Raw genomic sequence first — 21,935 nt, forward strand, 5'->3', positions numbered from 1 at the left:
GAAAGAAAGAAGGAAAGAAAAATTAAAGTCCTCATTTGCCGTGTTTGCAAAGTGTCTATGTTCCTGCCATGGCAGACCTCAACTCACTTAACTTGGGGTTGGCAAAAATCAGCCCACTTGGCTTTTGTGACCCAGTAGGAGTGGCCCCAGCACACCACTGATTGTAAGAGACCAAGGGGACCATCAGAAAATGTAGTGAGAATGAGACCTTGGGTGTGGAGGCGCCACCACCATCCTTCACAATGTGCTGTATAAGACCTGCCATCCACTGGTTCTGGACACTTACAGGGGACATTAAACAGAGGACGGGGTACCTGGATCCCTGTGTAGTCAAGAGACACACATGCCTCTTGACCATGGCACCAGTGAAGAGACCCCACAGGAAAATTCCGTCTGCGCTGGGGAAACGATCTTCTCTATGATCCACCACGTGCCTTAACCTTTTCACAAGGTCTTGTTCAATCTGAACAGATAACAGATGCCTTGAACTGTGCATCGGGTTTCATTGCATAGTCAGTACCTCTTATTGGTCATCTATTGCTACCAAATAGGAAAATCCTAACTCAACATAATAATAGCTCATTATGGGTGATAGGAAGTGGTTGCTTATTCTGGCAAACAGTCATAAGTACTAAGGTTGAAAATGGACCCAAAACGAGGAGATATTTATCAGTGGACCCTGTTTTCAGGGCTTTATCTAATTTTGGCTAAGGAACACGTACTTAAAAGCCAAAGGTCAACAGTTTCAATGGAGAGATCACAGCAACTGGATTCTAAATATAGTTGCTTATTTCTTTGGCTTTAGAAAGTGTTTCTTCATGTTCTGTTTTCAGCATTTGGATATGGTTTTAAATTATTCATACTATGACATTGTTTTATTTTTCTAACAAATTTAGAAAAACATGAAACATTGGGAAGCTGCTGCTGATGGAGCCATTTTACTGTCTCATGAAATGTTGATATCTTATCCATGCCAGAGCTTGCCAGTATATTAACCATGTCTTCCACTTTCTATATTTCTGATTATTTGACATTTGGGAACTTGTTGACTCTGGAGGAACTTCCTCCCAGGGCTAGATAACTAGTAGAGATAGTAAGCAACTCTCTGAAGAGCCTGCCTTTCACATGCAAACCAACCAGTGCAGTTCCCAACCACCTCCTCCTTGGGGCTATCACACTCAGGCCCAGTATCCCCCTGCCCTTATCACCTGTGGCCATGTAGGTACCAGACAACCAGGGACAGCCCCAATGCCCCAGAGCCCACTTATTCAAACCGGATAACCCTGAGCCTGCTCACCCTGCCTCACGCTCATTCCTTCCCACAGAAAACAAAATAAAGGTACTGCCCACCACTCCCTGCCTCCCTCTTTCTTCTGGTACTTCCCTGTGTGTCCCCCTTCCATGGCATGGCGTGGCACACGCTTCCTCTTAGAATCTATGAATATAACAAACTATCTTTTCAATGGCAATCATCTCCTGATCTGTGGTTCTCACCTTAACTGAATAATAATAAAATTTACATTTTAAAATAGTCAGTTGCCTCTTGTTGAAAAAATATCCAGCCTAAGAGAAAATTTATAAGAGTTTATTTGAGGGAAACTGACGACAATTGCTGGGAAGCAAAATCTCAACACATTGAGAAAATACTCCAGAAAATGGCTGTTTTGCAACTTATTTTATACATTAGAATCAAAGGAGGAAGGTCACATGAAATCGATTGGTTGTAGATTAAGGAGATGGGAGAAAGCAAAGCAGGGAAATCTCTGGGATTGGATAAAAAGTAAAATGGAAAGACGCACACTTCTTTTACATTGGTGGGTGCAGCATAGTTAATAGCATTTTACAGCACATAGAGATAGTATTTGGGGAACAAGATAACAATGAGGGACTTTGTAGTTTCCTGCTCTGGTGTGGTGGGTTGTGCCCCCTGGGGGGTCTGGAAAAAGAGATTATTCTGATATTGGGTATGTTATCTTAGATGCAAAAAGAAGACAGACAGGCTTAAGGTAAAGATTGACCTTTGTCAAGGAAGCTACAAGCCAAGGATGTGACTTCCTGCCATGGCCCACCTTTGTTAGGAATTTTTTATGTTCACGCTATCCTCTATGGTTATTTTCAGTCTCCTGAGCTTGTCAGGTTTAACATGTGGCCCCTTTTCCGTCCACACTCTCAATACCCATCCCCCCTCTTAACACAACACCAACTTCTAGATAAGTACATTGCCTCCCAGATAAAAAGCCAGTCTGTTCTGAGTCTCTTTGGTCACTAGCACAGGCTATGAGAATAAGTTCTCAGTGAGGGGTCCACAGAAGTGCTGTGGCATATGCAACATCCAACAATAAGTAAAGAAGCTTTAACCAAAAACCAACTGTGCTTCCTCTCTGAGAACACCTGTAATAAGCTTTGCATCTGGCCTTACTGGCCTCTGTGATGGTATGACTTGTGTCTCTGCTACAAAAAAAAATACAAGTTGTGATTTGTTCATTTTTTTAACAACACTTCATTAATTTCTCACTTAAAACCATTATTTTGCATTTGTTCTGTTAAAAAAAAAGAAAAAAAAGGAGCTCTTCATTGGTTTACTAATGATGGTGAAAATTGGATGAATTGGTAAAGTTTCTGGAAGAACAATTCATTGGCATGAGGAGTTCAGACCTATAATATCAAATCATCAGACATTTCCAACTTATGTGTCAAACACTTTCCCAAACATAGTTTTTTGTTGTTTATTTATTTATTTATTTTAGTTTGAGGAGAGGTTCTTGTCTTTGAAAATGATCATACTCACAGATTGACAGGTTCCCTGTATGCAAAGAGATTCACAGTGCTTTATGGCACGAGGTTTAGTATTTTGTACTATTTTACCTCTACCATTAGGCTTCATTGAATCATGAATTAGATACAAACGGGAAAAAAAGATCCAATTTAACAAACACTAGAAAGTAGGTACCACAAGCATGACAATGTGCAAGCCAAGATGAAATGCAGTGTTAACAGAATACCAGCCTGGATGAGGCAACGTAAGTCTCAGTGGCTCTAGAAGAGCTGCTGAGAAGCTTAGAACACAACTATTATGTTCTCAATGGGACTTCTGTGAAAGGCAATTAGTTTCATAATTCACATTTGTAAAATCTATAGAATTAGAAAAAAAAAAGTCTCCCACTGTCTTTTTCTTGGAAACTGATAAACTGCCTACAAGCTGCACAACTGGCCCCATCTTGAACTATACTGACTTACAGGGCAAAGGCAAGATGTCCAGAGTGCCTGAAGAGTTGTCAGCCCGTTAGCCAGCTTTATTGTATAATTTCTGTAGTCCAATTCATTTTTAGTTGGCACTCCTCAGCCTAAATTTGAGACATTTTTTTTAATAACCTGTTAATTAGGGTGTTTACAGGTATGATTTGGGCATGTCTTAAAAATTTTATCCTTGTTAGCACTGTATTTATTTGTATTGTATATATTTTGTCCATTTGTTATTTTAAGAGGAAAATGTTGACAAGAAGGAAATGCTAATCTTTGAGATTAAAAACCAGGAATAATGTATTAGTCAAGATAAGGTAGGTTATGTTGCTGTAACAAACAACCCCCAACATCTCAATGGCTTAAAACAACAAAGGTTTATTTCCGCCTCTGGCTGTATATCCAATGCAGCAGCTCAGAGGAAGTTCTGCTCCCATCTCACCTTTTCCCCCACTCTGAGATGCAGGTTAATGGAGCAGCCACTGTCTGGAACATTGCTGCTTCTGTGGGAGAAGTGAAGGAGAACACTGTAGGGCTGCTTGTGGACAATGGAATGGTCTCTTCACTCACAACTCCTTGGTCAGAAATGGTCAGATCCCACCTTGCAACAAAGGCACCAGGAAGTGCAACCTTACTCTGTGCCCAGAGGGGACAGAAAGAGCATGCTTGGAGAATTATGCAGAGTCCCACCATGAGTGTTTAGGTGGGGTTTGCTGCTCATTCTAAGAAGTGTTTACAAGGCACTTACTGGTCCAAAGTACCGTTCAGGTTCCCACGAGGGTTCAACGATGACTTCAGGTTAAATAGTATGGAACAAAATCAAGATGCGAGCAAAACCATGTCAGCGTAATGGAACATGTTGGAAGAGTCATAAAGGACAGAAAAACAAAAACCAAGAGGAATTCTGAAGAGGATTTCTTTTTATTTGAAAGCCCAGGGAAGACTTTATAGAGGAGTTTATTAGATGGCAGCCTTGATATAAGAAAATATTTTAATATGCAGGGATGGGACAGGGAGACAGAAAGAAGGAATTTCTGAACAGAGGAAACAGCATGGCCAATATTGTGCATTTTGACACACCTGCTTTATAACTGTAAGTTGCCAATTTTACAGTGAAAATGATATCTTAAAGCCTGTTTCCTAGTCCTCTTGTTGTCGGAGAGTGGGCCCTTTTGGCGCGATGTCCAGGTTCTTGGCATCTCGAGCAAAGAATTGAATGAGATCCAAGACAAAGTAGTGAAAAAGCAGTTTATTAGAAGAGATAGTACACTTCAAAGAAGTAGAAGCGGGCTCAAGCAGTAGAGAGTGGCTCAAGGGACCATTATTAGAAGAGAAATTACACTCCAAGAGTTTGAAGCAGGCCATGTGCAAAGGCAAGGCTCAAAAAGGAAGGGTGGGGAATCCTGACTGCCCTGGACTTGGAGTTTTTATCTCTTTTTCTCTAGAATGGGCTGTCATTCTCTGGGCCTGGAACAGGCAGATTGACACCTGTGGTTGACAAGAGGTTATAGTGGAGAGGGGAGATCTTTTGGGTGGTGTATTCTGTGGGTTGTGAAGGGATGCAGAGACCCAATGCCTGCCTCTAACTGCCTGCCTTGTTTTCCCCTTGAGAGATGTGATCCCCATAAAATCTCTATGGGAAGCTGAGGGACAGGAGATCTCTTCTTCTGTATCTGCTTCCTGCTGGGCAGGGGCGTAGAGCTGTCCCTGCCTATTGGGGGATTCACAGAACTCTCACCCTAGCTGATCTCAGATGAGAGGAAGGGGTCTCAAGATACACCTGGAAGACCGTGTTGGCTTCTTTGGTTGTGACTAGCAACCTTGTTGGTGTATCATTTGTATCCCCAAGGCCCATGAAAGAGGAAAAATAGATTTTCATTAATAAATCTGTTAGCTCTTACAAAGCCTGTGGCCATTCAGGTGCAATGGGTCACTCAGGTGGCATCAATTGATGGGCCCAGAATGAGTTTGGAAAGAATCATTAGGCTTACTGGCCTGGGGAAATGTTAAAACCTATTTAGTCTCTGGGAGGGAATTGTCCAAGGGTTAGATCCAGGATGGCTTGAGGGATGTTGGGAAGTCACAGGCTTTTAAATTGTTATCTGAGGCAGGGGTAGGAGATTTCTATGAACAATCTATTGTTAGGTTTAAGAAATAATCAAGAAGCAGGGGGATAGGAGAATTCTAGAATTCAGACTAGGAACAATCTTTAGTCTAGGATTCAGAAACTAATTAGAAGAGTAATCAAAGCCAGGAGCTAAGAAACTAAGGAACTGGGAGGAGATTTAACATTTCTATAGGAAAGAAAACTTAAAAGTTTTTCAATGGGGGAGAGGGGCTACTTGCCTGGCCGGTAACACTCTGAGTCCCTGTTATTTACCGATGGTTGTCATATTGGTTGTTAGAGATAGCTTCGTAGCATCTAATTCTGAGGACTGTTTTATTACTATGGTTGAGTGTGTGTGTGTGTGTGTGTGTGTGTGTGCACATGTGTGTGTACGCTGAGTACTAATGACCACTCAGTACTTTAAAGAGGTAATTCCTGAAAGCGAAACTGCCCTTGTTATTAGGCAGCAAAGAATATAATGTGGACTTTTGACAGGAGATGCAATGAACCTTTCATATCTACTTCATTTGCATTTGTTGCCCCTAATTAAAACACAGAAACTGCAGAACTTTTATCTTGCATTCATTGTGACTGGACCTATCTCCACTTAGTTATTTTATGCCCTGACAGAAGTTCAGAGGGAAGTTGTGGTTTACTTGTTTTCCTCCCCCAGGCTAACCCCCTCCATGTTGTTTGAGGCAAAGGGAACATGAGGAATTATAAGAGTGAACTAATTATAACAACAGTAAACACAACTATTATCATTATGATGGTAGAAGTTATATTAAAATATTTGAGGCAGATGCCTGCCTCTCTGGGTCCACCAATGACTTGTAATATACTAAAGTGGGCAGGGGCCTCATTTAGTTTAGAAGAAGTAGTAATGAAATTGGACAGTGATGGAAAACAATCCAGCATAAACATAGGAAGGCATGAGAGCTCATGGCCCAGTCTGGAGAAGGACCGCAGCAGCACAGAGCATTGCCTCGGGTTACACAAATGCTGTGGGCACAGCACTGGCTGTAGCCCCTGAGCACTGCATATGAGTCGGGCAACAGCAAGTTCACAGGGCCAAGGATGACATGTGTGCTGTGCCGGGATTGGGCCAGGTAAGGATGGAACATTCCAGACAGGTTGGGGCTCAGGCCCAGGACCAGTGAGGTCATCCCACACTTGGAGCTGGAGGAACCCCTCTGGGTGGTGTGGCAGGCAGAGCTCTGTTCCTGGATTACACTTTTCTCTCCATGCCAGTCTTGGGAGATATTATCCATGGAGGAGGCCAGGACCCTCACACCAATTGGAGTGCCTGAAAAAACTCATTAAGGGCAAATTCCATTTAATAAGCACTTCCCACCCCCCAGAAGATTTAGGGGGCTGGCAGGCATTCCCAATTAAACTTGGTTAACAGCACTGGTTCTCAAACTTTATTCTACATTTCAGTTACCTGGGAAATTTGAAACACCCTGAAGCCAAAGCCACGTGCCAGACCTACTAAATCATAGTTTCTGGGGTGGGACCTGGGTATCAGTAATTTCTAAAACTCCTCTGGGTGATTCCAATGTGCAACAAAATTGGAGTACAAATAGAGTACAGCCTTGCTACTCAAAGTGTGGTTCAAGGACCAGTAGCATTAGCATCACCTGGGAACCCACTAGAAAGGCCAATTTCCAGGCCTCACCCAGCCCTGCTTACTCAGACTCTGCTGTGTCACAAGGTCATCAAGTGCTTTATTTGCACATTAAAGCTTGTTGAGTAGGGGACAATGCCCTTTAATGGGGCCTAATGGAGCCTGGTGATTGTAATTATCTCCATAAAAGAAGAAACCCCTGAATAATGTAACAGTGATGACCTGGGGGTGGGGACTCAGGCTGAGAGAAAGACCTGGAAAGCTGTTCAAGAAACTGAAATCAACTGAAAGTTTCTGGTGACTGTTGGATGTGTTTAGAATAATTTCTGTGCTGCCAGACTTTCCAGAGCCCTGCAGAGTCAGAGGTCTCTTTCCATTGAAAGCTCAATATGTGATGAGACAGCTCTGCTTTGTGCTTGTAGTTAACCCTCAGGGCTACCCATGCTGCAGCCATTAATATAATAATTCTCATTGTGCAGAAGCAGAGCGAGCAGGAAACTGCCCAGTCACCTAGCCTTCAGGGGCCCAAGAAGGATTTTACTTTGTTTATAGATGTTTTTTCTGCATATGGATGGAAAAGGGGCCACACACTAAATCTGATAAGCTCAAGAGAGGCCAGCATGGCAGACCATACAAACTCAGAGACTGAAAGTAACTACAGAGGTTGGTCTAAACATAAATTCCTAACTAAAAGTGGGCCGGTAGTCACATCCTAGGCCTGTAGCTTCCTTGACAAAGGTCAATTTTTACCTTAAGTGAGCCTGTCTATTGTCTTTTTGAGTCTAAGATAACACACTCTTGGAATGTCAGTCATCCCTTTTTCCAGAACACTGCACCAGAGCACCAGACTACAGAATCCATCCTTATTATCTTGTTTCCCCGAATACCATCTCTATGTACTATAGAATGTTAATTATTAACTCTCTTGCACCCACCAGTGTAAAAGAACTATGTGTCTCTCCATTTTACTTTTTAACCAACCCCAGAGATTTCCCTGCTTTGCTTTCTCCCACCTCCTTAATCTACCACCAATGGATTTCATGTAGCCCTCCCTACGTCTCCTCCTTTTATTCTAATATACAAATAAACTGCAAAACTGCCATTCTCCACAGCATTTTCTCAATCTATTGAGATTTTGCTTCCCAGCAATTGTAGTCAGTTTGGCTCAAATGAACTCATAAAAGTTCTCTATAGGTTTGGAAGTTTCTTATGTAGACATTGATAGAGTGAACTGGCATCTTAAAATGCTTAATTATAGAGCTGGGAGGACTATGGGTGGAGCTGGGCCCCTTGTTAACTCTATACTCCTGACTTCCTGTTTACCCTTATGGTAATTTCTGGGAGAGGGATCGTAATAAAGGGATTAGCCATGTTGGAACCAGGGGTCTTGTCTGCCTCCACATGGGCTGCCGGTAGGAGCTCCGTGTAGGAGGTGTGCTTTCCGCACTGTGGTGGTGGTCTTGCTTCTTTTTTCTTTTTCTGAATAAACCGTTTCTTTTGTGGATTACTTGGAGAGTTATTTTTTGTCAGTTCAATAACATGTTACCACAAGTTAGCTTTATATTATAATTAGCATTGAGAAGGAGGGGTAAGGACCAAGGGTGTCAAGTAGAAACTATGCCCAGGAACATGCTGGGGATTTTTCTAGATCAATCCCTCTTAATAGTCTGGCCCTTGTGGGGAGGCAGGGAGAGGGAAGAGACAGTATTTTAAAAGCTTTTCTTCATTCCTATTTTGAGCAAAGGAGTGTCCTGCCCCCACTGCTTCCCTCACCTGGGGCATCCTGTCAGCACAGTGACAGAGACCAGCTGGGAGAACCTTCTGGGAACACCTCCGGGCAGCTACTGCTGCCAATCCCAGACCTGAACGGAGCCTGACAGTCTCCTCTCTGGTAGATAAGCTCAATAAAGCAGCTACAGGAGAACTAGGTCAAGACCATCAGAGACTGGCTGCACCCTGAAGATTAAGAAACATCACCACCTTCCAGCCAGGGTGTCAGAACTGAAGATTTATTTTAATGTGTCATTATTCTCAGAACATCACTGGCAACTAGAAACTCGTATGCAAGAATGATTTGTATAACTGTAAATAAAATATAGTAGATAATGGAATTGTAACAATACACCTTAAATATAAATATTCATATTGATATCCCACATAGAAAAGTCATGCTTTTATAAATACTCTGTCCATATATTTGTCTTTGTGGGGTAATGAATTCCAGGATGTAGCTTTGAAGACTTCCCTATGTCCTGTTAGTTATGGATATTTCCAGAGAGCTTATGTAGGAGCAACACACAAATTTTGGGGGGGAAAAGATCACAGAACAACTTTTTAAAATATTTTAATACTTTTGTTTGTTCTACAAAGAATGAGCATTTCTTGAATATTACAAATGGTGAAACAAATATACTAGCTTACAGATATGTAAAATGTACTACTTTATACTTCAAAAATGCAGGAAGATAAAATATATAACATATATAATTTTGATCTGATGGACAATTCAATATTGCTCTTGTGTTGGTCTTGCTGTATTGCATGCATGCCCAGGGCACGCCCATGGCTTGTCACTTGATGGAGGAGGGACTGGCAGGGACTGAAGGGAACTCATGGAGCCCCATACTTATTCCCAGAGTGCCATCTTCAAAGCAATATTTTGAGTTTTGTAACTTACTGTGCTAGGTCAAAAACTTCTGTGCCCATATGCAATGTAGGACATGTCCTCAAGAACCACAATACATTTTCAGGATGGGGCCACATAAATACTAAAATCATCTGATTCAGTGGAACTAACTCCTCAACCCTGGGTCAATGGGGGAACTCCTGAAATACTATTTCGAGATAATCACCAATGCCATCAGTTCAGGTCACAGAAAATGACCTCAGAACAAAGACCCTCAATCGAGGCATGAATAGCCCTCCTGTAAACTCACGGGCAAATTACAGTGGAACATGTGTCCTGAAGGAGATCAGATTTTTAACAATTACAAGTTTCTCATACTGATGAAGCTTTAAACACTTAAAAATGTAGACACTGACTTGAGAGGGCAAAAGCAATTCTGATTTGTATCAGTAGGAATGGACATTTGGCAGGGACAGCTCACTCCAGGAGCCTTGTAGGCATTACAGCACGTGGCATACATGACATCGTACTGTTAGCAAAGCACCCATCCAAGATATCTAAATCCCATTTTGGTCATGAAGTCCTGTTTCTTCTTCCACTTAACCCATAGTAAAATTATAAATTGATAGCATCTGAGAAGAGAAATAGAAAAAAGATAGAGACAAGTTGAAAGACAAATGTTCTAGAAAATCTACCAAGTAGATCTCACTGTGAAGGCGGTAGAACAGCCACTTGGAACAGGATGAGCCCGCCAGAGAGTGCACATGTTAGGACTTGATGGGGCCTGGTAAGGAGTTCTGGTTCCCCTGCTGGCACCCAGGCCACCCCCCATACCCTCTCTGCTCAGGTTTTGTTCTAAGAGGCCAAGGTGCTACCAAGCCCACGGATCAAATGATTCTCAAAGTACGTCCCACACACTAAACCTCATTCCAAGTGTGACTTACTAGACAAGCAGAGAGGATGAGACAAAAGCAAGGAAATTTAACCAGTAAGGGTTAATTTAGAATTTGTTGAGAGCAGGGAGCTGCCCAGTTCCTGCTGCCTCAGCCCTGCTCAGGAGGGGCAGGGAAGACACAGCAGATTGCAGAAGAGACGATCCAAAGGGGGTGTGTGCAAATGTCCCACACTTGACCACTCTACCTAGGCTGGCACTGCAGCCCCACAGCCAGGAAGCTCCCTGCACAAGCCCGGGAGGCAGCACTTAGCTTCCTCTGCCTGCCAGGCAGGCAACAGGAAGAGCTGCTGGAAGGAAGATTCCAGAATCAGGGCCAGCAAGAGCTGTGCTGACTGGAATGAACAGGAGAATGCACAGACTCTGTTACTGGGAATTTTGGGGAAGCAGAGCCAAACCAGACTCGAGGTTGGCAGAGCAATGACTCTGCCCTGCCTGTCTCCACCACCACCCCATCTCCACACCAGCAGTTAGGAAACAACAGTGGCTGTTATTTGGCCTGAAGGATTAAGGATACACACAAGATCATTAGGAGAAAAAGATAATTGTTTCCAGAGTGAACACTGCATTGAACAGCTCTCAGGGGACATTTATAATGGACATTATAACATGCAAATATAGTCTACTATTACTTGAACACATATTCCAGGAATATACTGTTATAGATAGGTCATCAAAAACACAGTGAACAACTTCTGTTTCAAAATATTTCATTAGGGTGCAAAGTATGGCATTTACATGTCCATGTCATTTAGAAAATGGATGTGCTTTTGGTCTTCAGATGGCCTTTGTCGGCTGTTAGCCAGCTGAATAGAGATCGAGTTATTTAAAAGAAGAAAACAATCTTGGAGGAAAACAGCATTTTCTAAAAATAAATACTTTAATTGCTTTTATTTAAAATCTGAGGGCTGGAAGAAGTGATAGCCCTTGTGGGTCAAAGGAAGGAAACTTCACATCTAAAACCCTCCAAGTACAACACAAAGGAGCACTGCTGCACTGGCTTAGTAATGTCCCAGCATCCTCCCTCACAAACTACAGAATTTCTGACAGAGCAGCACGCTCTTAGTGAACTCATCCTCATACATGAAAATAAATACTCTAAATGGTGAAACTGATACCTGTTAACCAGGTCTAGTGAGGTGAATAGGACCACTTAGGGAAGCGAGGCTCACAGGTCAGCTGGGAGTGGAGAGTAAACATCCTCTGGGGGAGGCCGTGTTATTTTACTGTAATTCAGTTAAAGAACCATGAAATGGAGCAACTCTGGCCTGTTCTTCTCACCTCCTCCTGCCTCTCCCCTCCCCCCAGGATGGCACTGACTTCTGAGCCGGGGGAAACGCCTGGTGTGGGGTGGTACCTGAAGCTCCAGGCTCACATGCTCGGGAACGCATGCGTGACAGTGACTGCTCTGAGCACACACTGCTTCTGTGGGTACCAGCCCCACCACCTCCTCACGGCATACAATGCTTTCAGGGACTGCTGGTACCTCTCAGTCGCCCACAGTCCCGAGCATGTTGCTTTTCATTTTAACCATCTGGCTGATTCCCTGACTCTGGAGAAGGGGGCTTATTGTTGGTGGTGTGAAATGCCCTCTTAAAGCCAAGAGGGCACATCTCGGTCAAAATGCAATATTTAACATGTGGGCATCTTACATGCTGCCCTGACGACGTGACAGTGGGTTTCACGTGGAAGGGGGAGGGAGAGGTGACAAGGGACACTCAGCTGCTCCTCCCATGGGAAAGGCATTCACATGATCACACATTTGCCCTTGAGCTTTTCTTTTCTCTTCTGCTGCTTGCTCTTTTTCCCGTCGATCTGTAGGCTCACGGTCCTGCGCTTCTCCAAGTTGAGCAGCTCCTGAAACAGCTCCTTCACGTTGTGATTGAGCTTGGCCGAGGTCTCCATGAAGGCACACTTCCACTTGCGGGCCAGGGCTTCCGCCTCACTGCTCTCCACCTCGCGGTTCGGGCTCTCGTCACACTTGTTCCCCACCAGCATGATGGGGATACTCTCCACGTCTCCTTTGATCTCGCAGATTTGTTCATAGATGGGTTTGAGCTCCTCCAAGGACTGCCGGCTGGTGATGGAATACACCAGAATGAAGGCGTGCCCCTTGGAGATGGACAGCCGCTGCATGGCGGGGAACTGGTGGCTGCCTGTGGTGTCTGTGATCTGCAGTGTGCAGATGCTCTTGTCACAGCTGATCACCTGCCGATATGTGTCTTCCACCGTGGGGATGTAGCTCTCCCGGAATGTGCCTTTCACAAACCTCAAAACTAGGGAGCTCTTGCCAACACCACCTGCCCCGAACACAGCCACCCGGTAGTCGTTGCTCTGTTCCGGCATGTTGCTAGAGGGCTCCAATGGTCGACCAGAAAGCACCTAGCAAAAGACCCAGATGTTTAAGAGAATTAATACAAAAATATCTTGAAAGAGATTGCTTGGATCACTTAACCCTCTTTTGATAGCTAAAAAAAAGAAAAAAAAAATCAAAGTGATAAAGTTTGCTTTTATTCTACCGACATTTAAATTCCATTTCCAAAATTCTGCCATTCTAAATCCAGTATGTGTAGTCTATCCTCACTTTTCAAAGGGGCCAACAATCTACTCAGTGGTCACAGAAGCTTGTCTCTTTCTCCTCTTTGGACCATGACTCTGGGCATCTGTGCTCACACAGGCACCCTGGGCCCAGGAGAAAGATGCTGAGCTAGCCCAAGGGATCAGAATCAAGGAAAGCCAATGGAAAGATGGCAGTTAACCATCCCAACACACACACACACACACACACNCTCTCTCTGTCTCTCTCTCTCTCTCTCTCACAACAAATCTTTACTGTTTTACCTGAAGTTCTATAAACATCCAATATATTACTGATATACTGATAGTGTATTGTTGCTATATATATATATGGAGGCAATGGGGAGGAGAAAGATATTAATATTTATTCACTGTCTACATTAACTCATGAAGTCTTCTTCACTACTGTGCAGAATCAGTGTCATCATCCCGTTTGTACAACAAAGAAATTGGAAACACAGAAGAAATTGGGGAATCCAATGTCCCCAACTTTGCACAGCCAGGGAGGTGAGGCTGAAATACAAACCAAAGTATTGCTATGACCCTGCCCATCCCCCAGGCTGCATAGAGACAGAACAGATCACAGTAGAATGGGCACCACTCAGGCCATGGAGTGGACGTTTCAATAAGCAGAAAGAGTTGACAATAAACTAAGAAGCTTGGAGAGTGCTTTCATTCATCAAAATTAGAACAAATATAAGTGCTTTATTTAAGAATCATAAGGAGCCAACCATTACCAAGACAGTAGTATAAACGACTATTAAGTTAAAAACTGGAGTAGGATGGGGTTTGTCTTCATCACAAACATCATCCCAAATCCAAGGATAAATGTACTTTCCTCACATATCGATTATCAAATAACTTTCATCCTGTCCCTTCTTTGGTAAAAAAGGTTATATAACACACACACACACAAAGTAGAAAATAAAGCAACGTCCAAATTTTGTTTTAGCTGGTCTACAAATTATATGGTAATGTGAAGCATGAAACCCATTTTCTCCAGGAAACTACTGTACCAACATTCACTTTTCAAATCTTAGAGTAACTGAGGACCAATAATAAAAGCCACTTCTCCACAATGTCATTTTCAGAGGCCAGAAAAAATTTTAAAATATAATTAGCAGTGAAAGGAAATGGCTGTGGGTGGTGAATGTCTACTGGCAAATGGAACATCAGATCAAAGCCCAGGACCGCGGCATCCATCTTCTGATTTCCCCTCTGATTTCACCACGTCCATGTGCCTACAAATCTGTTCAAACACTCAGCCATTCTTATGTGCACTTTGGAATACCAAACCTACCAAGAAACTGAAGCATCAATGCTAAAAGAGACACAGAAAGAAGGAAGTTCATTAACAGTGAGAGTGCTGAAAGCCAGCTTAGGAGTTTGATCAGTCTATTAAATGCTCATGAGATCATTATGATCAAATCAATAGTACACCATTGTGATAAATTGTTCTACATTTTTAAAAATGCAATTGTCTATGGAATGTGGTATGAAACCTCTCTGCACCCTTAGAAGGAGGCTCTCTTTGTGCCTGGAAAGCAGCATCCTCACTCAGCCTCCCTTGTATTATGGTTCTTCAGCTCCAGACTGGAGTACAAGTATTTGACTGGAAGGGAACATGTCTTAACAAGCTCTGTGTCCAAAAATATCTTTCAAAAGAGTTCTTGGTCTGCAGCTCACACTCATTCTGTGTTTGGTAAATATGTTCTCAGCCATGATAAGGTGTCTCCATTACTAAACTGGTAGCCAAGATATAGAAAACAAAAACTAAACATAAAAAAGAAAGGGCCGGCTGAGTGGCTCAGTTGGTTAAGAGCTCTCTCAATAGTTTGAGCTCTGAGCAACAGCGGTTCGATTCCTGGCCCGAGCTGAGCAGCCGCTGAGCTGCCAACCAGTGGCAGGATGGCTCAGCTTAAAAAAAAAAAAAAAAACATAAAAAAGAAGAATTCATAGCTACTGTAATCCATTTCTCCTATAACTGTTGAATCTCTTCTAAAGGCCAGGCTCTGGGTTCTGGGCCAGCAAACAACTCTACAGAGGGCAGACCTGAGGCAGGGGCTCTGTTCTTGTGGAACTTGGGATGAAATGGAGCAGACAGACATCAAAAAGATAACTTCACAGGTATTTAACAAATTACATCACAGCAGTACTGTGAAAGAGAAGTCTACAGGGACCTATTCAACCTGGGATAACAGGAACAACTTCCCTAAGGAGGTGGCATGGGAGCAGGAACCTGAAAGATGCATAGGAAACAGGCAGGTGAAAGAGTATGAAGTTCACTATGAATTTATGAGAGATATCTGGGGCAATAACTCCATACCAATCTTCGACTCTCTAACAGTTTTTCCCCAAACTGCAAATTATATTCTGGGTGGTTACCCAATAGAAGCTCACAGCATTAGAAGATGCTCAGTCATAGGAAAGGATACATTGTACGCCGTTTGGTAGATGCTGTGGTAAAGTCATAAAAAAAGGCAGAAGAAGAACCCAGTGGGGCACCGTGCTCTCTCTGGGGCCCTCAGGAAAGATTTCATAGACTGGGTGAAGATGATGAAGCAATGAAAGGCATGTTAATCAGAAGAAAGGACCTCATGGAGAAGAACAATAGCAGGAAGACAGGCAATATTCATGACATGGTAGAATTATCCATATATAAATAGCACTTTAATAAATAAAAATCATCCAGGGAAAAGGCATGGAGCATGAGGGGAGAAGACCGAATGACAAATCTGATATATACTAATAAGAGAACTTGACATGTTATTACTTCAAGTTTCTGCACTTGAGTTTACTGAGCTAGAAAATGGAGATAATAATACCACACTCTTCACAGAGCTGCTATGGGGATATAGCAAGACAATACAAGATCAAGCACTTAGCACAGTTGCCAGTGCAAAGGTCTCTGGCTATTTTCAGTAAGGACAGACAGAAAAGGGGGTCACAGAGAAGCAATAAAGGAGAGTGAGGAAAATCTGGAGAGAAGGTGACAAAACGCCAAGGGAGCAAATAATGTCAAAAAGACATTGAGGGTGTGCGGCTAAATCAGTGCGTAAAAGGAAATTGTAGCTATAAGCACCTACATTAAATGAGAATCAGTCATGTACTGCTCCATCTTAATAGGGCAAAAGGACAAACTAAACCCAAAGAAAAAGAAAATGAAGGAAAATTAGATCACAGTGAATATTAATGAAATAATGGATAGAAAAACAATAAGGAAAAAGCAATAAAACCAAAAAGTGGTTCTTAGAAAATATCAACAAAATTAACACATTTTTTGTTAAACTGACCAAAAACTAAATAGATAAACAAATAAAGGTGAAACGACTCAAATTACCAAAATTGGGAATGAAAGAGGAGACATTAGTATTGAACTTATAGAAAGAAAAAGAATTATAAGGGACTCCTATGACCAAATGTAAGCCAACAAGTTATATTACTTAGATAAGACAGACACAAACTACCAAATCTGAGACAAGGAAAAAAACAAAAACAAACAAACAAACAAAACTATGAATAGACCTATAACAAGTAAAGAGACTAAGTTAGTAATCCAAAAACTATCCACACAGAAAATCCAAGGTCCAGATGACTTCACTGGTAAATTCCAGAAAACATTCAAAGAATTAATACTAATTCTTCACAAACTCTTTAAAAATAATGAACAGGAGAAAATGCTTCTCACTCTTTCTGAGTTCAATATTACCGATACCAATGCTAGACAAAGATATCATAAGGAACTACATAAATATAGATACAAAAATTCTCAGTAAAATACTAGCAAATTAAATTCATCAATATATAAAAAGGATTATACATCATAAGCAAATGGGATACATACCAGGAATGCAAAGTTGGTTTAACATCCAAAAATTAATATAACACATCATATCAATAAACTAACATACAAAAACCATAATAATTTTAGTAGATACAAAAAGGGAAAAAAAGGCAAAATTCAGAACCCAATCATTGGGGAGAAAAAACAAAACCTTAAGCCAGGAATAAAAGGGAACTTTTCCAACCGGGTAAAGGACATATAATGAAAAACCCAGAGCTAGCATAACATTTAATAGTAAAAGATTGAATATTATCTCCATATGATCAGGAAAAGACAAAGAATCTACTCTTATAGCTTCTATTCAACATTTTACTGGAGGTTTTAGCCAGAAGAATTAGGCAAGAAAATGAAATAAAAGGCATCTTTCTATATAAAAGGAAAGAAATAAATAAAACTATCTTTGTTGTGAACGGCATGATCTTATATACAAAATCCTAAGGAATCCAATAAAAAATATTAAAACTAATAAACTACTTCAGGAAGGTTTTAAAATACAACATCCATATAAAAATCAACTGTATTTCTACATATGTCCATTGGACAACCTGAATATAAAATTAAGAAACCAATTCCATTTACAATATCATCAAAAAATAGGATACTTAGGAATAAATTTAACAAAGACGTACAAAACTTACACTCTAAATATTATTAAATATTGTTGAAAAAATTTAAGACTTAAGAAAATGGAAAGAAACTTATGTTTATGTGTCAGAAAACTTAACAGTGCTAAAATGGCAATACAGTTGGTCCTTAACATCATTTCATTCAATGTCTTTTCATTATAACATTGATGAGATGTTGTAAGAACTTAACTCTTTGTTTATATCAATTATCCTATGGTAAAATTGATTTTGTTACATGTCCTTTGCCTCAGTTCCAAGAACCTATTGATGATGTTATGCGAGGGCTTCCTGTATTCCCCACATCACCTACAGATTCAATATAATCCCTTAAAAAAAATCCCAATTGACTACCTTCAGAAATTGACAAGCTGAACCCAAAGTTTGTTTGAAAATTCAAAAGGCCCAGAACAGTCAAAACAATAACTTAGAAAAAAAAAAAAAAGTTGGAGGACACATATTTTTTTTATTTCAAACTCACTACAAAGCTACAAGAATCAAGACAATGTGGTACTGGCACAGGACAGACATATATAAATGAATGGAAAAATTCAGAATCCAAAAACAAACCATCACATTTACAGTCAATTGATTTTTGACAAAGGTGCCAAGAAAACTCAATGGAGAGAGAATAATCTTTTCAACAAATGGTTCTGGGAATACCCACATGCAAAAGAATGAAGTTGAAACCTTCCCTCACACCATATACAAATATTAACTCAAAATGGATCAAAAGCCCAAATGTAAGACTAAAAACTATAAAACTCCTAGAAGAAATTAAAGGCATACATTTTTATCATCTTTGATTTGGCAGTCATTTCTTAAATGTGATACCAAAAGCATAAAGCAACAAGATTAAAAATAGGTAAATCTGACTTCATCAAAATTAAAAACTTCTATGCATCAAAGGGCACTATTAAGAAAGTGAAAAGACAACATACAGAATGGGAGAATATTTTTGCCAATCACATATCTGTCTGATAAGGGATTAATTCTAGGATATATAAAGAACTCCTACAATTCAACAACAAAAGAAAAAAATTTAATGGGCAAAAGATGTGAATACACATTTCTCCAAAGTAGCTATACAAATGGCAATAAGCACATAAAAAGATGCTCAACATTACTAGAAAAATGTTGTTAGGTAAATTCAAATGAAAACCACAATGAAATACCATCTCACACCCATTAGATGGCTATAATAAAAACAAACAAACAAAATCCAGAAAATAATAAATGTTTGCAAGGATGTGGAGAAACTGTGACTCTTGTGATTTGCTGGTCTAAAAGTAAAATGGCACAGCTGCTTTGAAAAACAATGTATTGCTTCTTCAAACGGTTAAACACAGAACTACCATATGACCCAGCAATTTCCCTTCTAAGTATATACCCCTGAGAAATAAAAACATAGTCATAAAAAATTATATAGAAATGTTCATAGAAACATTATTCATAATAGCCAAAAAGTGGAAACAATCCAAACGTTCACCAACTAATAAAAGTAAATTGTGGTACACCTATACAATAAAAAGCATTCAGCAATACAAAGATAGGAAGTACTGATACATGCTACAGCATGGATAAGCCTTGAAAACATTATGGTAATTGGATGCCAGTAACAAAAGACCACACATATTTATGGTTGCATTTGTACAAAATGTGAAGAATTGCAAATCCACAAAGACAGAAAGTATATCTGTGGATGCCTAGGGAGGGGGCTGGGTGGGTATTCAGGGGGACATGAGAAGTGACTGATAAGGAGCATAGGGTTTCCTTAGGAGTGATGAAAACATTCTAAAACTGATTGTGGGGACAACTGCACAACCCTGTGGATATGCTGGAAACTACTGAATTGTATACTTCAATTGGGTGAATTATATTTCAATAAAGTTGTCATTTTAAAAAAAGACATTGGTATTTGTCTTTCTCCAACTGACTTATTTCAACTATAATTGAATATATATATAGTCACAGGACGCAGAGTATAGTGTGGGAGTGGAGTCAAGGAAATTGTAATAGATATGTATGATATGAGGGGGAGAGTGGGGCAGCAGATTGGGGAAGGGGGTTGTCACTTTGAGGGGTAAAAAGTATAACTATTGCACTGTGTTGTACAGCTGAAACTAATTTTTTAAAATGTTCATTTCACAATAAAAAGATAATAAAAAAAATTAAAAAAAAGAAAGATTTTGGGAGGGGCAGTAATCCACTGTACATAATGCCATTATCTACTGAAACGAGTCACCACTGTAGAGCAGTAGGTCCACCCACCTAGCATGAGAGGTGTATTAAAGGTAACAGCCTCGGCTTTGTTCCTAAAAGCCTGATAACAGAAACAACCTGCATGTTCACAGTAGAAATGATAAGCAAACAATGGAATATTCATACCATAAAGCCAACATATCGAATGAATATATTCGTACAAGAAGAAAATACAATACAAAGAATGATACAGCTGAGACATACGAGGCACTAGGTCTTCGAGGTGCTGGAATACCGCACAGCTTCCTGTGGGTGATGTTTACAAAAATGTTAACACTACGCTGCTAAAAGGTGGTGGTCCAGCTTACCCTGAATGAGTTTATGGTTTTAAATTATGGAAATTAAATACCAAATTTTAAAGAAATAATTGAAAATTGGGAAATCCAATAGGATTTATTCTCAGTATTAAAAAATACCGTTGTTAGAGAATGAATATGACAGAAATGGCAAGTAAGGCTTTGGTTTTGGAGAGAGGAGATAAATAAAGGCAAAGTTGCAGGAAAGTAATATGTTGGGGGATGTGAGAGAGTTGAAGTCATTTTGCAATGGGTTTGAGAGTGATGGGAATTTATAGGATGGCTCTAAAGACAAGACACGTGGATTTCTCTGTGAAGAAATTTGGGGATTAAGAAAAGGGGAAGGGACAATTGGTATAGGGTAACATAGGGGTTAAGAAGTGGGAAAGATTACCTGTAGAGGTCTGGTGATGGGGGTCCAGTGGAACAAGTCTTGGAGAAAGCAGGAGTCACTGGGAGCCAGGATGCATACACAGCAGGTTGGTCTTCAAGGAGAGAAGAAAGGACAAAGAAAGGGTAGGTGAAGCACAGGAAGCCCCAGTGAAACCTGCCCAACCAACCCAAACCACTCCTGTTGTCTTAACTTAAAAACTGTAAAACAAACAAATGAAAAATGCCACAACACATGGACTTAGTTAAAAAAGTAAAAGAGATTATAAAATATTCTTTTATTCACACCCAGGCCCCTGCCTTCAGCAGTCCCACTCTCTCTTTCCAGAATTATTAATAACCACTGTTAAAAAGAACGGAAACTCAGTTGTCATTTCCTGGTGTTCACCATTATAATTTTAAATGATGTACTCATTGTCTGAATCATAGATCTTAATGTCTTTTTTATTTTTTTCAATTACAGTTGACATACAATATTATATTAGTTTTAGGTGCACAACATAATGATTAGACATTTAATGTAACTTATGAAGTGATTACCTCAACACTTAATGTTTTGACTTATCTATCTACAAAATTAGTACAGTTACCACCCTCCATTGCCTAATTTTTGTTACTTAGACCATATTTTTAAAGCATATATCAGTATTTAAGTTTTCTGGACATATTGGGTCTTTGGAAAAGTCATGACGTATTTTGTCTATTTTTCAAAGGTCATTTATTTATATAAAGAACAAAGCTCAATCAATGATATATTGCCCGTTTTGTTCAATAACTTTTTGCCATCTTTCAGTGAGCTTAATAATTCCTCGTACATAGGAGGACCTGTCTTTATTTGCGAAAAACTGAACAAGATGACGATTTACAGCCTCATCTGAATTGAAAGTTTTACCATGCAAGTTTCAAAGACGGCAAAACAAGTGGAAGTCTGATGGCGCAAGGTCAGGTGAGTATGGTGGATGTGACAACACACCCCATCCAAGCTCCAGTAATTTTTGATGAGTGATCAAATGTGTGTGGTTTCACATTGTCATGATGGAAAACAACTCCTTTACAATTAACAAGCTCTGGACATTTCTGGATTATGGATTCATTCAAACTGTTCAATTGCCAACAGTACATATTTGAATTGTTTGGTTCCTTGGTAGGAGCTCGAAAAACATGACACCTTTAAAATCCCACCACACTGAGAGCATAACCTTCCTCTGATGAATGTCTGCTTTCAATGTTGCTTGAGGTGAATCATCACATCGGAACCAAGATGGTTTGTGCACCACATTGTTGTAAACAATCCACTTCTCATCACCAGTTATCGGTCGCTTCAAAAAAGAATCCTTTTCCTTATGTTTAATGAGCACATTGCAGATGTTTATACGTGCCATCAAATGAAA

The 21,935-nt window shown here is 40.5% G+C and overlaps 1 protein-coding gene across 3 annotated transcripts in view; it reads right to left on the bottom strand.

Annotated features, from left to right (window-relative positions):
* Positions 1 to 8,967: 8,967 nt before the first annotated feature.
* DIRAS2 (DIRAS family GTPase 2) overlaps positions 8,968 to 21,935 on the bottom strand; it is a 31,578-nt gene continuing 18,610 nt past the window's right edge. For 2 of the 3 annotated variants that reach the window (XM_019631449.1, XM_019631448.1), the window contains exons 2-3: positions 20,549 to 20,639; positions 8,968 to 12,934 (exon numbers count right to left, since the gene is read on the bottom strand). In XM_019631449.1, coding sequence (XP_019486994.1) covers positions 12,299 to 12,898 — 600 coding nt within the window. In that variant the 5' untranslated portion in view covers positions 12,899 to 12,934; positions 20,549 to 20,639 and the 3' untranslated portion in view covers positions 8,968 to 12,298. The remainder of the gene's footprint in view (positions 12,935 to 20,548; positions 20,640 to 21,935) is intronic. The other variant, XM_019631450.1, reaches the window with a different exon arrangement.

This window comes from Hipposideros armiger, unplaced genomic scaffold, assembly GCF_001890085.2.
Source record: "Hipposideros armiger isolate ML-2016 unplaced genomic scaffold, ASM189008v1 scaffold_1000, whole genome shotgun sequence".
Lineage (NCBI taxonomy): Eukaryota > Metazoa > Chordata > Mammalia > Chiroptera > Hipposideridae > Hipposideros > Hipposideros armiger.